Genomic DNA, 18,826 nt, shown 5'->3' on the forward strand with positions numbered 1-18,826 from the left:
TCTTCACATTTACAGGGAATAATGATGTGTTCAGTTGAGGTTGAGTTTCAGTAAGAATTTTATGTGGCCATAAAATTTTCTTTTTATAGAACCTTTCTTTTTACTGTGCTTATATATTTATTTTTGTGTTGGCTTTGGTGCTGAGAATAGGTCTCAGGCATGCTTAAGTGTGCACGTTACCATCAAGCCACATTTCCAGCTCAAGTGCCCTTACTTTGAAAATTGTAATATTTTTGAGGCAATACATCCTAGGTTTACAACACAGCAAAGGACTGTTCAAAAGTGTGACTGTCCTGTCATTCCCTTCCTTAAACCCTTTTAATTATTCCCTAGTGCTGTTCAGATAGTCTAGACTTCTCAAGGCAAGGGACAGTCCATCCTCTGCTAACTAACCCTCTATGGCTTATCACCTCAGACATGTTATATTGACTCATGGTCTGATGTTAGTTCTCCAAACAAATCATTTTATTTTCTTCATGATGGATTCATGTCTCAGAAAAACTGTCATCTCCTTATGCAGGCTCTCTAGCCTTTTTGCCTAATATATTTCAAGATGTCACAGATGTTTGGCTCATCAAATGGCTGTACTATCTGTAGGCCTGCCTGCTACGTAAGAGGGCCTTTTAACAGGCACCCCAATATCAGCCATGCCTCTTTTTTCTCGGTCTTCCTACTCTATACATGTTTTTCTCTCTAAGGACTGGGTTGTTGTTTGAAGGCCTCATTTAATTTGAACACTTTTTCCCCCTATAGACTGTGCAGCTTTCCTGGGGAGCATAAAAGAAACTTGTATTGATTTCTAATCAAAAGGAGCTGGCTTACAAAGAAAAGTCTCATTAAGTCCAGCTTGCCAAATTAATGTGTTTATTTGGCTATGTACAAGAGCATAGACAACTCATAGGCAGCTATGCCATTGACATCTCACCTCCAATCAGTTTGCTTTTTACACACCTTAGTACCTCTAAGGTTATGTATACCTGTGGCACAAAGGAGTGGTGATTAGAATCTTGAGGGCCTTATGACCTTTCTTCTCTTCTCCAAAAGGGAATGGTAATAGCTCCATTGCCAGAGACCTAGGCAGCTGCTCTGTAGTTCTCTCTCTCATGCCTGTTGCTCCAAGTTCTCCCTGTAAGTCACCACAGCTGCTCTGTCTCATGGTAATGATGGTCTTATCAAGTGTGGAGGAAACAGCTATCCTAAGTTGGGGTTTGTTTTGGTTTTTCAAGACAGGGTTTCTCTATTTAACAGCTCTGGCTGTCCTGGAACTTGTTCTGTAGACCAGGCTGGCCTCAAACTCACAGAGATCCTCTTGCCTCTGCCTCCAGAGTGCTGGGATTAAAGGTGTGTATCACCACCACCCAGCCCACAGTAGTTTTTAACACTACTTTTTCAGTAAAATGATGTCTGCATTTTATTTTGTTATTAAAATGTTATTGTTTCAGGGTTTGTGCCAGTGCCTGTATGTAGAGAGCTCCGAGGTAGTGTTCCTCAGGAGCTGTCCAGCTTGTTTTTGAGAGTCATTGTTCTGGGATCTGCTGATGAGGCTAGGCTAGACGACCATTAACCTCAGGGATTCACTTGTTTTTGCCTCCCTAGTGCAGGAAGTAGCAGTGAGCACCACTGTGTCTGGCTTTTTTGTGGATGCTGGTAATCAAACTCATCTCCTGCCCTTGCTGCATAAGCTCTCCTTTGTTCTCTCCCGTTTGTGTTTTTAAACTAGTTTTTTCTTTAATCTGTTGTTTTCTATTTAAAATACATTTTAACAATTATAATTTGCTGCAAATAATATTTAAGCCCAACGTTTTAAATTATATTTTATTTATCTGTGTGTCTGTGTGTGTGCCATGCCATATGGGTGAGGTTAGTGTACAACCTACAAGAGTCGATTCTCTCCTCCTTTTATGTGGATCCCAGGGAAAACTTGGGTCTTCAGACTTGCCAGCAGGTGCCTTTACCCACTAAGCCAACTTGCTTGCCCTTAAACCTAACTTCTTAATGTCCTTCGTAACCTATGGGAGAGATGAAGGACAGTTGAACTTCATCAGCATTTATGCCTCCTGTGTTTGTGGTCTCCATTGAGGACCAATTTACTGATAAAACTGGGTTTTCCCTAACAGGGAACCATAAGCATATGTTTCTTAACGCAGGAAACCTGAGAATGATGAATGTTCCTCTTGCACATGCAGGCCTTACCTGGTGAACCTTCTTCCGTGCCTGACCCGAACAAGCAAGAGACCTGAGGAGTCAGTTCAGGAGACCTTGGCTGCAGCTGTTCCCAAAATTATGGCTTCTTTTGGAAACTTTGCAAATGACAATGAAATTAAGGTATGGTTGCTGCCTCTAGGAATGAGTCTTATGGGGCTGAGGGCCTCTTGGGGGACAGTCATTTGAGATTGCTTCTGGAGTCATGTTGGCTTCACTTAGAGGCATCTCAAGGCCTTCTTTTCACTTCTCCTTTCCTGTTGTGGGGTAAAGAGTCAAGGGAGATAGTTTATAGATGCAAATTCAAAGGCATTTTCCCAGAGTGGATGGGTTTTGGTGCACTGGATTGACCATTTGGGCTAGCTGAGGAAAGAGACTACACAGGACAGACTGAAGAAGAGCTGGTTGGCCTTGTAGGTATAGATGCTGTAAAGCCAGCAGGCCCTCCTTTTGTTTGTAGTGCCCAGAAAGCAAGACTTTATTGCACAGTCTGTGGGTTGCAAGCTTCTTGGCATTGTTTTTATCTTTTTAAAAAATGATTTATTTTTAAATTATTTATTTTATGTGTATAGGTGTTTTGTCTGTGTACCATGTACATGCCTAGTGTTCTCAGAAACTGGGAGAGGGTGTTGGGTACCCTGGAATTAAAGTTATAGGTGATTGTGAGCTACCATGTGGGTGCTGCATATAGAACCTGGCTCCTCTGGAAGAGCAGCCAGTGCTCTTAACCCCTGAACCATCTCTCCAGTTACTATCTTTTTAATTTTTTTTAAGGTAGAGTATTTATTTTATGTAAGTGTATGTGCATGTGTGTGTGGCTGCATGAGCCTGTGTGTGCATGGAGACCAGGAGAAGGTGCTAGGTGTCCCTCTCTGTCACTCTCTGCCTATTCTTTTTGAGGTTAAGTCTCTCCCTGAACCTGGGACTTGCTTTTTCTTGGCTAGGCTAGACGCTGTCAAGCCCAAGTGACTCTCCTGTGTTTGCCCCCTTCAGAGCTGGGTTTGTAATTATTTAACCTCACATTTTTTTTTTCCTCTGAGCTACAGTGGTTTCCTGTTAATACCCATGTGATGTTTAAAAAGGTGATTTCCTGGAGTTTGGAATGAGGCAGGGAGATGATGTGTCTAAGGAGTTTAGCACAACTAAACTTACCTGCTTGTTGGGGGAGCTGCTACCGCTGCCACTGTTTCCCTCCCTTCTTGGAGTGGTGGAAGCTCCTGAATGGTTGCAGGAATGAGCACTGTGTAATACTCTCGGGGTCTCTGTGATAACTGCTGTCAGAGTCCAGAGACAGATACACATAGTAGTTGGTTCTGGATCTTTCCATGATATAGATGCTGTTTGAGTAAGGTGACACTTCCTTTTCTTTTTTAATAGAGTAGTTACTACCTCCTTCATGAACCTTTGACATGTAAAAGATGTGTTCATTCTGCTGCCCAGGTGTTATTGCTGGGCCCTAGAAACAGAGTACCATTCTTTCCTGTGTCAGAAGTAATGCTTATTTTGCTGGATTTGGATTTTTAAATTTTATGTTTATTTTTTAACTATGTAAGTGATGAACTTGGCTCTAACCCTTCTATCTTTTTACAGTAGTCCTATCTGCATTCACTATGTGCTTTATCATGCCCAAGTCAATAGTAATGGTTGCTTATGTATGATTATATTCTTTGTATACCTTTTTGTTTTCTAAACCTGATAATTATTAGCTGTTTCTGACCTCTCAAACACAAGTGCTATTTCTCTTACCCATTAGATAGTTTCTTGGGTCTAGTTCCTGTCAGTGACCGCCCCCTGATATTCTCTAGCCCTGCTCAATGTGGCCAGTGATTCATGACCTTGTCAATTCTGTCATCCTGGAGGCTCCTTTGCTGCTCTCCTCTTCCTGGCTGCTGCTCTTCTCTCTGTCTAGGTTTGCTCCCATTGTGTGGAATCTGTACACCAACATCCTCCAAAGGGTGAGCAGGAAGCGGTGGGATTTAGCATTCCTAAAAATGCCTTTGGTATGCAGATCCTTTTTTCCTCGGGAGAATGAAATCTTTGTTTTGTCATACAGGACTGGAGGATCCTGTCCACACCAAGAAGCAGGATCCTGAGGAGTTGGCTGTGTGGTGGGAGGAGGGACTCCTACAAGTAGGCTGCAGTAGGACAAAGACTTTAACTGCAGAGATGGGGACAAAAGGGCTGGGGGGACCCTGGGTCTGTACCAAGAGGTGGAGTCTCCATAGAATGGAGTTGGAGTAAGAAGGGCACCTGCAGACAGGCTGCCACAGGGTTGGGGTGAAGCAGAAGAGATGGTAATAGAAGACAGGAAGAAGGAGAGTGAATGGTACCTACTTGAATCCCAGCCCTCCCTATGTGGCCACTGGGGGTTTGGGTAGAAAGTGTTTCTAGGTAAATAGCTGACAAAAGGAATGGGGATGGGCTAGAAGGGAAGGCTAAGAGGGTCCACAGGAAGGAGTAAAGCTGAGTCCCCCTTTTCACAATTCCTATGTGTGTGTGTTTGTTGCTGTTAGCACATCCATTGGTTTGGATATTACTTCTGTTTCTTGTATGTCGTATCAGCAGCATCAAACCATATAGAGAGAGGCACACTTACAATCAATTGTAGCCACTAGCATATCACCATTGGCTATGAAACTGAAAATGGCAGGGCTAGTATGGAATGTGCTTTGAAGTTATCAGTTATTTAGGCTAAGTGTGGAAATAGTAAGTGAATAAGATAAAGGAGGCCGATAGGCAAATGAAAGAAAGACAAGAGAAACAAGAAACAAGGTTAAGTAAATGGAAGAAGAAAGAGGAGGGGTCAGGAAGAACGGTATGCGCTTATTTTGGAGGTTACTAAGAACATTTTATCTCTGATTTGTTAGAAGGTTGTGCATGGTACACTGTCATGTCTGTTAGCTACAGCCTTCCACTCACAGAGGTGCCAGTCTTGGGGGGACACTTTAGTACAGCAGAGGCACTTCTGCAGGTGATTCTTAGGCCAGATTATTACTGTAGTTGTCCAGTGCTTTTTCCTTATTATTGTCAAGTTTTTTTTAACTTTATTTTATATAGTGTTATTATCACCTCTGTCCTTGAATACTATGAATAAACCTATAGATACTGAGACTGCCATTCACAATTAGCACATTCCTGATGCAATATTTAAACATTGGTTGATGTGTGTATGTGAGCACTTATTCCTGTGGATGCATGCAAGTAGGTTCTCTTCTACCATGTGAATTCTGGGGATTGAACTTGGGCCATCAGCTTTGGCTACAAGTGCTTTTACCATTGGAACATCTCATAGCCTATCTAATGCATTTTATAAAGAAGTAAATAGATTGTATTGATAAACACTGACTACTGCAAATTTGGGATATTTCCTTTTGTCTATGAAAAATGTGTCAGTTTGTCACAGTTTATGTTCTACAAGATTTGGAGTTCTGTGAAATGTGTCATAGCTCACAGGAGCTTTGGCTTTCATCTTGGATTTTGCTTTTACAGGTTCTGTTGAAAGCTTTCATAGCAAATCTGAAGTCAAGCTCTCCCACTGTCCGACGGACAGCAGCTGGCTCAGCAGTGAGCATCTGCCAACACTCTAGGAGGACACAGTATTTCTACAATTGGCTCCTAAATGTGCTCCTAGGTAAGAGAGAAAGGGTCAAGTGACCCAGTCTTAGCATGTGCTCAATCTTTTAAACTACACTAACCTTGGCATCTGGACTAGGCCATTCACAGCTGCTGACTGCTAAATGTGAATTTTGTAGGGGATGCTACAAGTCCATAGATGGTCTCGGTGACTTTTCAGCTATAGCTGTGCCCTAGGACACCCACCTTGGCATGTATAATCCTCCTCACCTTCCTGGCCTGGCCTTCTGTTCATGAGGCCTGAGGCTGTATGCTTTGGCCCTCTGTGGGTAATCTAGGGAAACAAACATTTTCCCTTTCATTTTTGGCTGTTGTCAAAATCAAAATCGACACTAGCAAATCCTGCTGAAGTGGCCATGTGGACATTTGCTACGACTATCTGACTTTGAAATACAGTTCCATTTCCTGTAAGGGTCTTGCCAAGCTAAGGCATGTTTATGCTGCCATGCTGCTCCTTGATCTGGGTATACACATAGCCCTTGTTTCCTAATCTTGCTTATGCCATCCTTCCCTCTAACTGCCAGGCTTACAATAAGGTACTCTTGTAGGTCTCCCTTTTTACTAGTGTGTACTGTGGTTCTCTGAGCAGTGGACTGTATCAGTCTTTTTCTTTTGAGCCACCAGCCAGCTCCCAAATCATGACATGAAGACTTATTAAATTAGTTTTGAATGCTCAGCCTTAGCTTATTTATTTTTGTTTATTTTTTTATTTTTATGTGCATTGATGTTTTTCCATGAGTGTCAGGTCCGTTGAAACTGGAGTTACAGTTGTGAGCTGCCATGTGGGTGCTGGGAATTGAACCTGAGTCCCCTGGAAGCTCTTAACTGCTAAGCCATCTCTCCAGCCCCTGGAGAGCTCTTTTAACTTAAATTAACGTGTTTCTTTTTATCTACCTTTTGTCTCCGGCTTTTTACCTTTCTTTCTTCTGTATGTCTTACTTTCTTTCACTGCTTTTCATGTCTGCTGGGTGGCCTCTGCCTGGCTTCTTGTCCTGGGCGTGTCGCTCATTCTCTCCTCCTCTCTCGTTCTTCCTGTTCTTCTTGAGCCTAGATTTCTCCTCCTATTTATTCACTCTGCCTGGCAGCCCCACCTGTCCTTTCTCTGCCTAGCAATTGGTTGGCCAATCAGGTACCTGAGGCAGGCAAGGTGAAACAGATACAACATACCTTTACATAATTAAACACACATCCTTACATTGTTAAACAAATGCAGCACAGACAAGAGTAACACACCTTTACACAGTTGAAGTAATATTCTGCACCATAAACAAGTGTAAAACATCTTTGCCTAGTTAAAATAATATTCTCCAACAGTGGACTGGCTGTTAAGCTCCTTTGGCTGCCTTTGCAGGTCTGCTGGTTCCCGTGGAGGAAGAACATTCCACTCTCCTGATCCTCGGTGTGCTGCTCACATTGAGGTGTCTAGTGCCCTTGCTCCAGCAGCAGGTCAAGGACACAAGTCTAAAAGGCAGCTTTGGGGTGACCCGGAAAGAAATGGAAGTCTCTCCTTCTACAGAGCAGCTTGTCCAGGTAAGGGTGACTTTAACCCTGCACTTACATGAGAGCCACCCAAAGACCAAATAATGTGTACATGTGGCAGGACTTTTGGGGTTGACCTGTAGTCTGTGGCCTGTTTGTCAGCCTGGTCAGGAGTAAAGTGGAAGTACTATGTCACTGTTGTCTTGTCTCAAAAAATAATAGGGTGGGGTGGGGGCAGGTGAATACAGCTCTTCATAGTAATAGAAAACTTTTCTTTTTAAGTAACTTTAATAGGCTTCATAGTGAATAATTTTATGTATACTTAATAAGATGTATTTTAAATTTTTAGACCAAATTTCTAAGCAGTGCTACTATCAGATTTAGTGTTGCATAGTAGTCCTAAGTGTAGGAAATGTGCTCCTTGGAAGGAGCATGTTTCTGTAAGTGTTAGGGCAGAAAGAAGTGCGATGGGTGATAGTGTGCTCCTCCTCACTCCCGAGGAGTCGGGGATGTAGCTCCAGAGACCAGATATGAGCTGTTTGCCTAAAGCAGGGGCCCTACGTGTCTTCCACAAAGGGTCGGAGAGTATGTAGTTTCTTTGTGTGTCCAGCCATCTTCACTGAACCCCCTCTAGTGTTGTAGAGTAAAAGCCACATGTAGCCTTTGAATTCCAGTGAGACTTCATCCACAGAAGCAGGCACAGAATCAAGGCACAGCAGTGTATGCCTGTGACCCCATTACTTGGGATGCCGAGACAAGTACAAGTTCACTACATACCTAGCCTTATAGGAAGTCCAAGCTATCCGTAGCTACATGATGAGACCAGGTCTGAAAAAATCCAAAATGGAGAGTGGAAAGCAAGTATAAAGCCAGATGTGGCTGTAGCTAGCAGTCTGCCAGTCAAGATTTAGGGTGTGTGTGTGTGTGTGTGTGTGTGTGTGTGTGTGTGTGTGCGTGCAGGTAGCATGAGAAGAGAAGATAATGTCAAAGTTTAAAGGCAACTTCCTGGGAAGCTGTTACTCTTTGTTTTTTATTCTTTTACACTGACTTTCAAAAAAGAAATGTATGGTTTTTATTTTATTTTTGTTTTATACCAACTAATGATAGAGTTGGCAGACTTTGCTAGGAAAAATGCAGGATGCAAGTGAAGTGTGAATTTTAAATAGTGATTTTATAGGTATGGTTGAAATTTCTCAGGATATATTTTTACTGTAAAGTTACGTGTTATCTGAAATTATGATTTAGACCTGTGGGCTCTTTTCCCCTAGTTACTTTAAAGAGAAAACTGACAAACTCATTGTTTCTGTAGTATAGTGTAATATTAAAAACACCAAGAAAATCTGAATGACATCCTTAAAATTTCTAGCTATTTGCTCCCTGGCTTTCAGAACCGTATTTCTGATGGTTGAATGTCCCCACCTGCTTCCACAGCAGTGTCTATTGATTTTATTCTCTTTCCTACTCATCAGTTTTGGGAAATGAAGATCCTGAGTTGGCATACTGCTGCCTAGAGGAAGTACTCTATGTGTTTCCAAGGAGTTAATATGATGAAATGAAAAATAATGAAAAAATCATGGGAATTCAGAAAATATAGTGGACAATAATGACCCTAAAAGTGATAAAGAGGTCTTTAGAGGGAAAAATTAAGGCACAGCTTTGCCAACAAAAGCCAGTGAAAACAAAGTAAAATCTGAAATGCATTTTAAACACAACTGAAGACCTGTGTTTCTACTCTAGGTTTATGAACTGACTTTGCATCACACGCAGCACCAAGACCACAATGTGGTGACAGGGGCTCTGGAGCTCTTGCAGCAGCTCTTCCGAACCCCTCCCCCTGAGCTGCTGCAGGCACTGACCACACCAGGTGGTCTTGGGCAGCTCACTGTGGTTCAAGAGGAGGACAGGGGCCGAGGCCGAAGCGGGAGCATTGTGGAACTTTTAGGTGCGTTCTCAGCAAGGTCCTCTAACCAGCTGTGCACTAACTGACACTTGTTCCCTTCTGCTGCTTTATGGGGCTGTGCATGCTAAGCCATCCATGCCTAATTTCCTTCCCCAAACTTACAATGTAGGCGTCCTTCTTCTTTTGCAAATAAATCTACAGTTTAGAAAGTTAGATGACAGAATGAGGCCACACCTTTAAAGCCTGGTCTCCTGGCTTCCTGGCTTGTCACCTGCATTGAAGTAGAAATATCAGGCAGAGTATTTCCAGGACTTTCATGTTTGATTGTCAGGGATGAATCTTTAGGGATAGATTTTTATGTCTTTTTTGGGAATTTAGCATTTTTTTTCTCCTTGGATCCTGATTTTAGAGAACCCTTTCCATTCCCAATCTTTGCAGATACCTCTCTAGCCTGCTCTCTGTTCTTCTAGATGCTCAAAGAGTTTGGCCCTAGAATAAGCAGTGGCAGCCTGCCCTGTCTGATAGGAGCTACCCTAGGATGGTGGGACAGATAGGAATTTGTACATGCCAGCCTCCAGAAGTGGCTTGGCATTTAGCAGGCTTTGATACATTCTGCAGACCCTAGCTTGCCATGGCTGCCACAGTATGCACATTGAGGACCTAGACTTAACTGTAGCTTCATACTAGAGATGTTCTGCCTGGGAAATCAGATTGTGGCCTTAAATGTTTGCCTGGACGATGAGCAGGAAATGTTTTTCTGTTGTCCTTGGCACTAATGAATTCTTATTTTTGTGGAAAGCATGTTGTACAACCAGTGAACAGAAATATCAAAAAACTCTAGTAACTGTTTCCAGTGGAAGCTTATATCTGACTGCTGGTTAACCAAATAATGTAAGATCTTATAGTTTTAATTTTGCTTTTAGAATGTAATGTATATGAGCTCTTTTGAAATTTTGATTATAGCTTTAGAACCCTGAATTTGAACATGAGTGTAATTTTCACATTTTAAGTGTGACACCGTGGTGTTTAAGCATGTCTTAGGTAAATATGTCTATGTTCCGCATTTTAGGATTTGAGTCAAGCTCTTTGAGGATTTTTCTTGAGATTTTAGCAGCTTGTTATCTTACTTTCTTCTGTCACTTCCTGTGATTTACAGCTGGAGGGGGTTCCTCGTGCAGCCCTGTTCTCTCAAGAAAGCAAAAAGGTGATTATTTCAAAATCTGAGTTTTGTGTTGACTGGAACTACAGTTTCTGTGTTTGCATAACACATTAGACTCTGCTTTTATTTCCTCCCAGGAGAGTGAGTGTGTATGTGAATACTGCTGGAATCTGAAGTTTTCTGTCATTTAAAAGTTGTTTATATCAGAATTGTTTATCATAATTTCTAATGTTTGAGGTCAAAAGTCAGCAAACTTCCTGCAATGGACCAGAGAGTAAATACTTTAACCTTGTGAGCCATAGGCTCTTACAGCTGTTTCCCTGCCTTGTGGCCCCCAAAGAACAGTGATCTAATGAGTGAGCTGCTTTGTCTGGCTGTTTTCCAGTGAAATCTTAAAGATGCAGGTGAGCTCAGTACTGCTTTAGAGAATGTAACACTATTTTATAAAGGTAACGTCACCTTTTTTTTTTTTTTTTTTTTTTTTTTGAGACAGAGTTTCTCTGTGTAACAGCCCTGGCTGTCCTGGAACTTGCTCTGTAGAGCAGGCTGGCCTCGAACTCACAGAGCTGCACCTGCCTCTGCCTCCCAAGTGCTGGGATTAAAGGTGTGTGCTGCTACTGCCCAGCACATATGAATGCTCTGACCTGTTTATTTTTATTACAGTGTTTCTGATATGACCTGATAGCTTTATACACATGCCCACTTTGTAGCAGGAGCCATTTTCTTATACATTATGGATGTCCATGGGAAAGAATTGCTGTCATTTTTATTTTAAAATCTTAAAAGATATATTTGTTTTCTGTGTCATAATTTGAGCATTTGAGCATTATTTGCCATATTAAATGAGGTGTGTGTTGTTATTTTTTCCCTACATAGGGCCTCATTTTTTAGTGCAAGCTGTCCTTGAACTCAAAATCTTCTTGCCTCTCTTTCCTAACTGCTGGGATTACAGCACACTTCATTTTTGAATGAGTTCTTAACTGGAATAACATTCTAGTCCCCACTGAATTAAGGGACCATTTACTTGAAGAATTGGGGAGCAGATATTATAGCACACACCTAGAGGCTGAGGCAGGCGTCATTTGGGCTACATGGCAAGACCTCGACTCTTAAAAAGAAAGCAGAATGTTTGAGTCAGCATAGTATGAAACACTTAACTGAGATTTTAGAAAGCACTGCAAATGTTTAAAGTCCCTAAGAATTCTAAGAAATGTTACTCTCTATTCTTAAACTAGGGGAGATCTAGGGATACTTGATGAAGTCACTCTGATAACTTATTCCATAGTTACATTGTCCAGAGATGGTGACAAAGTGATATTATTGAGATGAGTTCTGCTTCCTACTATTTCCTCAATCTGATAATTTTTTATTTAGACCAGTGATTTTAAAACTTCTTGTTGTAACTGGAAGAATCTTTGTTAAAGTGTTGTGCTGGCTAGTTTTTCTGCCAACTTGACACAAAGTAGAGTCATTTTGGAAGAAAGAACCTTGAGAACATATCTCACCAGACTGGCCTGTGGGCAAGCCAGTGGTGTCTTTCCTTGATTGATGATACAGAAAGGTCCCGCTCACAGTGGGCAGTGCCATCCCTGGACTGGTGGTCCTGGGTGCTATAAGAAAGCAGACTAAGCAGGCCAGTAAGCTGCACTCCTCCAGGATCTCCACTTCAGTTCCTGCCCTCATTTCCCTCATTTTTCCCAAGTTACTTTTGGTCATGGTGTTTTTATATATATAAAACTAAGACAAGCCTTATCTACCAGAAGGAAGATAGATGAAAGCAGAGTTGTGGAGCATGTAGGCTTCAGCTAAGGTCAGGGATGGCCAGGAGCCTCTTCTCTGTTGGCAGCCTTCCATTCATTCATTCATTCATTCATTCATTCATTCATTTATTTGTAGTGCATTAGTGTTTTGCCTGCATGCATGTCTATGTGAGGGTGCCAGATCCTTTGGGATTGGAATTACAGTGGACTGGGAATTGAACCCAGGTCCTCTGGAAGAGCAACTAGTGCTCTTAACCACTGAGCCATCTCTCCAGCTCCTGGCAGGTCTTTTATGTCTTCAAGTAATCTACTCTAGGGACCTCTTCCCAGAACATAGTCATCAGCTACTGACTTGGAGGGTAGAAGCTGCTTTACTAACATCCAAATTCACTGTTCTTAAGTCTTAATTTGATTTCATAAACTACATGTTCTGTTAATGACAGGCTCTGTTAGTATTTTTGTCAAGTTGCTATGTTGATTTTTCGTAGATTTGTGTTCTCTTTGCTAATTAGCTTGTGCCTTTAAAGCTGCAATTTTATAGGATCTGTTTTAGTTCCCTCAGTGTGACAAAGTAACTGATACAAACGACTTCAGGAGAAAGATTTGTTTTTGGCCACAGTCTCAGAGTCTTGGTCCATCATGGCAGGGGAGGTGTGGTAGAGCAGCTCACTTCACAGCAACCAGAAAGGAGGAGGATATACCTGTTCCTCATTCTTAATTCGTTATTTCAAAATGTGAGCAGTGCTACCCACACTGAGCACCTGTCTTCCCTCTTAGTCAGTCAGTCCTCTCTGAAAGTCTCTTAGGCATGTCTCAGTTCAGTCCAGCTGACAATCAGGATCAAACCATAGTGGCGGTGTTCAGCGCTGTTTGTGTCTAATATAACCAAAAGACACAAGCTGATTTTTCCTTCTAATACAATTTTAAACATAAACTATGAAATATATTTTAAAAACTTTGCAAGAAAATATTTGTCCTCCCAATTCTTAGCTATAGTCTAGAATATAAAAAGATAATAAAATGAAAGTGACTTATTTATATGTAAGAGTTTGATATTCAAGTTTTTATTTGCCAGTAGAGATAGAACATGGATATTCCAAGGGCTGATTGATAGAATTGCACCTTTTCAGCCATAAGCTACTCATTCATTAAGTAATAATAAATTATTTAACTGTAACAGCAATTAAAATCAATAAAAAATTACTTTGTGATATAGTTCAGTAGTCATTACTTCTGCCTCCTTTTCTCTAGATTTACTGGCTTTATAGTGTTCTAAATGTTATTCTCTTTTCATTCTTTAATGTTGTAGTAATATAAAACACATGATGGATAAATTGTATGAGGGTAAATTAAATATGCCTGTGATTTCCAATTTAGAATGTATGTTTTTTTATTTTTGTTTGTTTTGTGAGACACAGTCTCACTATGTAGCCTTAGTTGGCCTAAAACTTGCTGTATAGACCAGATTGTCCTCAAACTCATAGTTTTCTGCTTCCTGAGTGCTGGGACTAAAAGTGTATATCACCATGCCTGACTATTTCCCTGACTATTTGATGAAAAAAAAAAACCCTCTTATTTTTAGCAAAATTAAATAGTAATATTGTTTTATTATTTCTAGGCAAAGTGCTCTTAGGAGAAGAAGAAGCCTTGGAAGATGACTCGGAGTCCAGGTCAGATGTCAGCAGCTCAGCCTTTGCAGGTAGTTGTCACTGTCCCTGAGCAGCCAGTGTCAGCCTTCATTCACCACCTACCCTCTCATGCCCCTTTCGGCACCTCAGCCTACAGATGCCATTGTGGGGCAGAGGTGGCTTGCTCAGAAAGTGACCTTTTTTTTTTTTTTTTAATTAAAATCTGACTTTTTAAAATATATAATTTATTTTAATGCTCATTGGTGTTTTGCCTGCCTGCATTTATATCTGTGTGAGGGTATCAGAAGCCCTGGAACTGGAGTTACAGACAGGTGCAAGCTGCCATGTGGGTGCTGGGAATTGAACAAGGATCCTCTGGAAGAGTAGCTGGTCCTCTTAACCACTGAGCCATCTCTCCAGCCTGAAAGTGGGCTTTATAATTCAGCTGTTTTTGTAACGTTCAATGTGTGTGGCTATGGGCTTTTCTTGTTTTAGGCTATTCAAAAGTTGATTAACCATCCTTGCAAGTAGTTATGTAAAATTATTTGTGTACTTTATAAAACACAGGTATTGTCTTAAGATACTAATAACTATATAAAATGCCAACAGCTTTGGTTATGTTTACTTTTAGGTAAATAAAAACAAGACCGGGATACTTGGGAAGGATAACCTAAGAATGTCAGTGCCCCCCCACCCCCACCCCCACTTACAAGATAAAAAAGTCAACAGAACAAGAACTTTGGCCTGCCAAGATGAGTATAAAACTCAATTGCCTGTGACCCAGTTGCCTTTACCAGGCCACTGCTCATACCTTGTTCATGTTTTTTGAAGATTTTGTGTTCATAATTAATGTTTTATTTCATAAAAAGCCATGCTTTCTAAAAGCATGCCCTTTTATTGTTACAATCTACTGTTCCCAACCATCAGCACCTTTCATTTCCTGCAATGCAAATCTACCACTTTCTTTTTAAGTCCTTCCAGACATTTAAGGATGAACAAATGTTAAATATTGGGTTATAGAATGGGCACTGAGTGAGTTTAATCTCACACGGTATAGTTTGTAAGTGGGAATTTCAAAATTAAACTGGGAAAATGTGGAGTGTGTTTATCCTGTTGAAGGGTAGGCCTGGAGAGAGATGAACAGGACTTGGAAGAAGGCAGGCCAACACTAAAGGGATGTGCATTCACTGTTGGTTCTGTGGTGGCTTGTTTAGAGTTTCTGGGAGTTCCCTTGTGTCCCTGACGCAGCTGTCTGAGTTACACACATCCCGTGTGTGGCTTTAGAGTGGCTTAAGAACTTGGACTTGAGGTTTGTGATGGACACATTTGAGAATATTTGCAGCCGTAAGAAGTCTGCTTGTTCCAGCCAGCTCTGCTGTGCTGCTCGCTCTTTTCTTCACTATGCTCCAGGCTGTTTCCTAGTTAGAACATTCAATACAGTGAACTTTTTGTCATTTTGTGTAGCTTTGATTTCTGTCTACTGTTTCTTCTGGACATTTGACAAATAGTTTCTTTGTGTCTTTAGCCTCTGTGAAGAGTGAGATTGGTGGAGAGCTTGCTGCTTCTTCCGGTGTCTCCACTCCTGGTTCTGTAGGTCATGACATCATCACTGAGCAGCCACGGTCCCAGCACACACTTCAAGCAGACTCTGTGGATTTGTCGGGCTGTGACTTGACCAGTGCTGCTACTGATGGGGATGAGGAGGACATCTTGAGCCACAGCTCCAGCCAGTTCAGTGCCGTCCCATCTGACCCTGCCATGGACCTGAATGATGGGACCCAGGCCTCCTCACCCATCAGTGACAGCTCTCAGACCACCACTGAAGGGCCTGATTCAGCTGTGACTCCTTCCGACAGTTCTGAAATTGTGAGTGGGTGGAGGGTGCCCTGCTTCTTCTGCATTGGACCCTTTTGTCCTCTTGAGCTCATTCCTAGATGCCCACACATGGACCCTCCTTCTCATTTTTCTTCATTACTCTGCATTAATAGTACAGTGGCCCCCAGCTCAGATGGTTAACAAAGAACTTGAAAAAAATTGCCTAGTATCTTTTGTATTGAACCATGGAGGTCAAAGTCAAGTTACTTATGTTCGTCTTGTACATTTGACATATCTTTAATACCTGGTTGGACCTGGTTCAATAGCTACTTTAAAATCTTCAAGGAGCTTGTTAATTGTAAACATTTGTGGTCTTAATGAAATGTGGTTGTTAATATTAATACTGTGTATTATTTTTTAGCACTTTTTGACCTTTCACCGTGCTTACACCACATTCCATTTTAGAGTAGCACATATTTCTGTCTCTGTGACATCTGAGTTTGTAGATCTTTCATCTCAAAGATCAGTACATCTGATTGTACAATCAGAAAGTTTGTTGCAAAATGTGTGCAGAGTTGTGGGGTTTTTTAATGCTTGCTTGTCAGTTTGTTTTTGTTTTGTATTTCTGAAACAGGGTCCTAGCCTAGGCTGGCCTTAAATTTGAGATCTGCCTCAGTTGGATTGTTGGGAATGTGCGCATGATCCACACCTGGTCTACATTCTGATTTGCTATTTTCTTCTCTTCCTCTTTCTCCTCTTCCTCCTCCTCTTCTTCTTCTTCTTAGTGTAGTAAAGTAACATATAACAAAATCTTCTTATCCATTTTTCAGTGTACAGTTAGTTCAGTGGTATTAAATATATTTAAACAGTGGTTGAATCACCACCGTACCCCTCCGTTAACTCTCCATCTTCTGAAACCTTGCCCTCTGTAAGGCTTTTGTACTCCTCTTGAAACTATTGTTGTGTGTTTTGGCAATCCAAGTTTGATGACTGTAGGTTTCTTATGCAGTATGCTTATCATGTAGTATTTATCCTTATATGACTGGCTTACTTAACACAATGCTCTCTGTGTAGCATGTGTGAGAATTTCCCCATTTTGTAAAGGCTGAATAACATTCCATTGTATGGATAGATCACATTTTGCTTATCCTTCCATCTGTCAGTGAACATTTGGGTTACCTTCACTTTTTTTTTTTTTCCCTCGAGACAGGGTTTCTACCTTCACATTTTAACGAGTGTGAATAATGGCATTGTGAACAAGGATCTACAAAATATCTCTAAGACCTTGCTTTCAATTCTTTTGGCTATACACCTAAAAGTAGAATAGTTTTTATATTCAATTTTAAGTGTATATAATTAAATGTCAGCTAGTGTAGAATATATTTCATTAAGACTATGGCAGGATATTTTGACTTGTTTCTAAATTTTATATTGTACCCAGCATTTCTGAAATATAAATAAGATACTAGACTACATATAAAACACTGAATTCAAGTCAGAAGTGAGTGTGTTGTGACCATAGGAACTGAGAAGATGGCTACAGTAAATTGCTTCCATGCAAGCATAAATTTGAATCCTCAATACCCATGTTAAAAGCTGGGCTTTGTGATCGCACACTTGTAATCCCAGCACTGGAAAGGTAGAGACAGGGGCTTGCTGGCTAACCAGTCTATCCCAAATGGGTGAGCTCCAGGCTCAGAGAGAGACCTTGTCTCAAAAATAGAGAGCAACTGAAGAAGACACATGTCATTGACCTCTGGCCTCCACATGTATGCACTCACTCTGCGTGGGCGAGCTCGCACACGACTGCAAATATCTGACCTGGTTCTGCCTCTCCAGGTGGTCAATAGATGTTCCTAATGATGCCAGTGAAATTGCTCACCTTACCTGCTGAGAAGTTGATCTGTTTTTAGAGAGTTTGGGTAAACCCCATTCAAGAGAAGATATTTATTTTTAGTTATCCTTGATTATATAGATTATCTTTTATTGAAAATTTGGAATATGTTTTTATGATACAGAAAAATTATTTGTGTGTGTATGGTGTATGTTGTATGTGTGTAGTGCATGCATGAGTGTGCAGGTATGCATCCCTATGCATGCATAAGCAGAGGCAGAGCCAGTATGACAGGTATCAACCTCTCTCACTTTCTGCCTCCTTGCCTTGAGGCAGTGTCTCTCAGTGAACTAGAAGCTCACGGTTTTCCTTTGGCTGGCTGGCCAATGAGATTGCAGGACCTATCTATCTCTACCTATCCCTGACCCCAGTGCTGAGGTTTCTAGGCTTGTGCAACCATGCCTGGATTTTTACACGTCCTGCGGTTTTGAATTTAGGTCCTCATGCTTGCAGAGCAAGCGCCGCTATCTACTGAGCTGTCTCCCCAGCCCCCCTGTACCTTTCTGTTTGAGACAGGATCTCATACTGAACCTGGAGATCACCTTTTTAGCTAGCCTGGCTGGTCAACAAACTTCTGGTACCCACTTCATCCCAACCCCTAGAGCTGGGGTGACAGATGCATATTATTACACCTGGTTTTACTTAGGTGCTAGCGACCTGAACTCAGGTCTTCGTGGTTGCACAGTTGAGCACTGTACCCACCGAGCCATCTTCCCAGTAGTCATTGCTCAGTTTTTCAGGTAAATTACACAAGACATGTCAAATGGATATGAAACATTCTGCAATATGGGATTGTTAATACAGAAATACAGCTCTCACCTCAAAGAGGGTAAGAGTAAGTTTATTCTGAAGCCAAATATTAGTGACTGTGGCCCAAGAACACAGATTCAGGTTACTCTAGTTTCTGTGTTCCGGTGTAATGACAGCTTGGTGAATGAAGTCTTTATAATAACAGGAAAAAGAAATTCATAAATCAAGACATCTTTCAAATACATTGATAGGTAACTCAGATAGGCAATTAGAGTAAAGTGGGGAGATCTCACTCAATTAGTGGAAACTAAAGAATTCTTAAGGGTTAAAAGATGGTATGTAAGTCAGGAGTGGTGGCACACACCTTTAATCTCAGTACTTGGAAGGCAGAGGCAGTTGTAGCTGAGTTCAAGGCCACCCTGGTCTACAAAGCAAGTTCTAGGGCAGCCAGAGTTATATATAAAAACTCTTTCTCTCGAAACAAAACAAAATAAAACAAAGATTTCAAGTCATAAAGAGAAGATAATAAATGGCTATCTAAGGGCTAAAGATGTCCTAAGATATTGTGGCTCTAGGATATGGTATCCTCTTTTCTCCACATCCTTG

General features: G+C 41.3%; 1 protein-coding gene across 1 annotated transcript in view; it reads left to right on the forward strand.

Moving 5' to 3' along the window:
* Window positions 1-18,826, forward strand: part of Htt (huntingtin) — a 140,664-nt gene that overhangs the window by 32,230 nt on the left and 89,608 nt on the right. The window contains exons 6-12 of the mRNA XM_059275738.1: window positions 2,187-2,325; window positions 5,692-5,833; window positions 7,187-7,365; window positions 9,052-9,256; window positions 10,371-10,418; window positions 13,752-13,832; window positions 15,287-15,627. Of these exons, the coding sequence (XP_059131721.1) occupies window positions 2,187-2,325; window positions 5,692-5,833; window positions 7,187-7,365; window positions 9,052-9,256; window positions 10,371-10,418; window positions 13,752-13,832; window positions 15,287-15,627 (1,135 nt within the window). The remainder of the gene's footprint in view (window positions 1-2,186; window positions 2,326-5,691; window positions 5,834-7,186; window positions 7,366-9,051; window positions 9,257-10,370; window positions 10,419-13,751; window positions 13,833-15,286; window positions 15,628-18,826) is intronic.

Source organism: Peromyscus eremicus, chromosome 10 (genome assembly GCF_949786415.1).
Source record: "Peromyscus eremicus chromosome 10, PerEre_H2_v1, whole genome shotgun sequence".
Lineage (NCBI taxonomy): Eukaryota > Metazoa > Chordata > Mammalia > Rodentia > Cricetidae > Peromyscus > Peromyscus eremicus.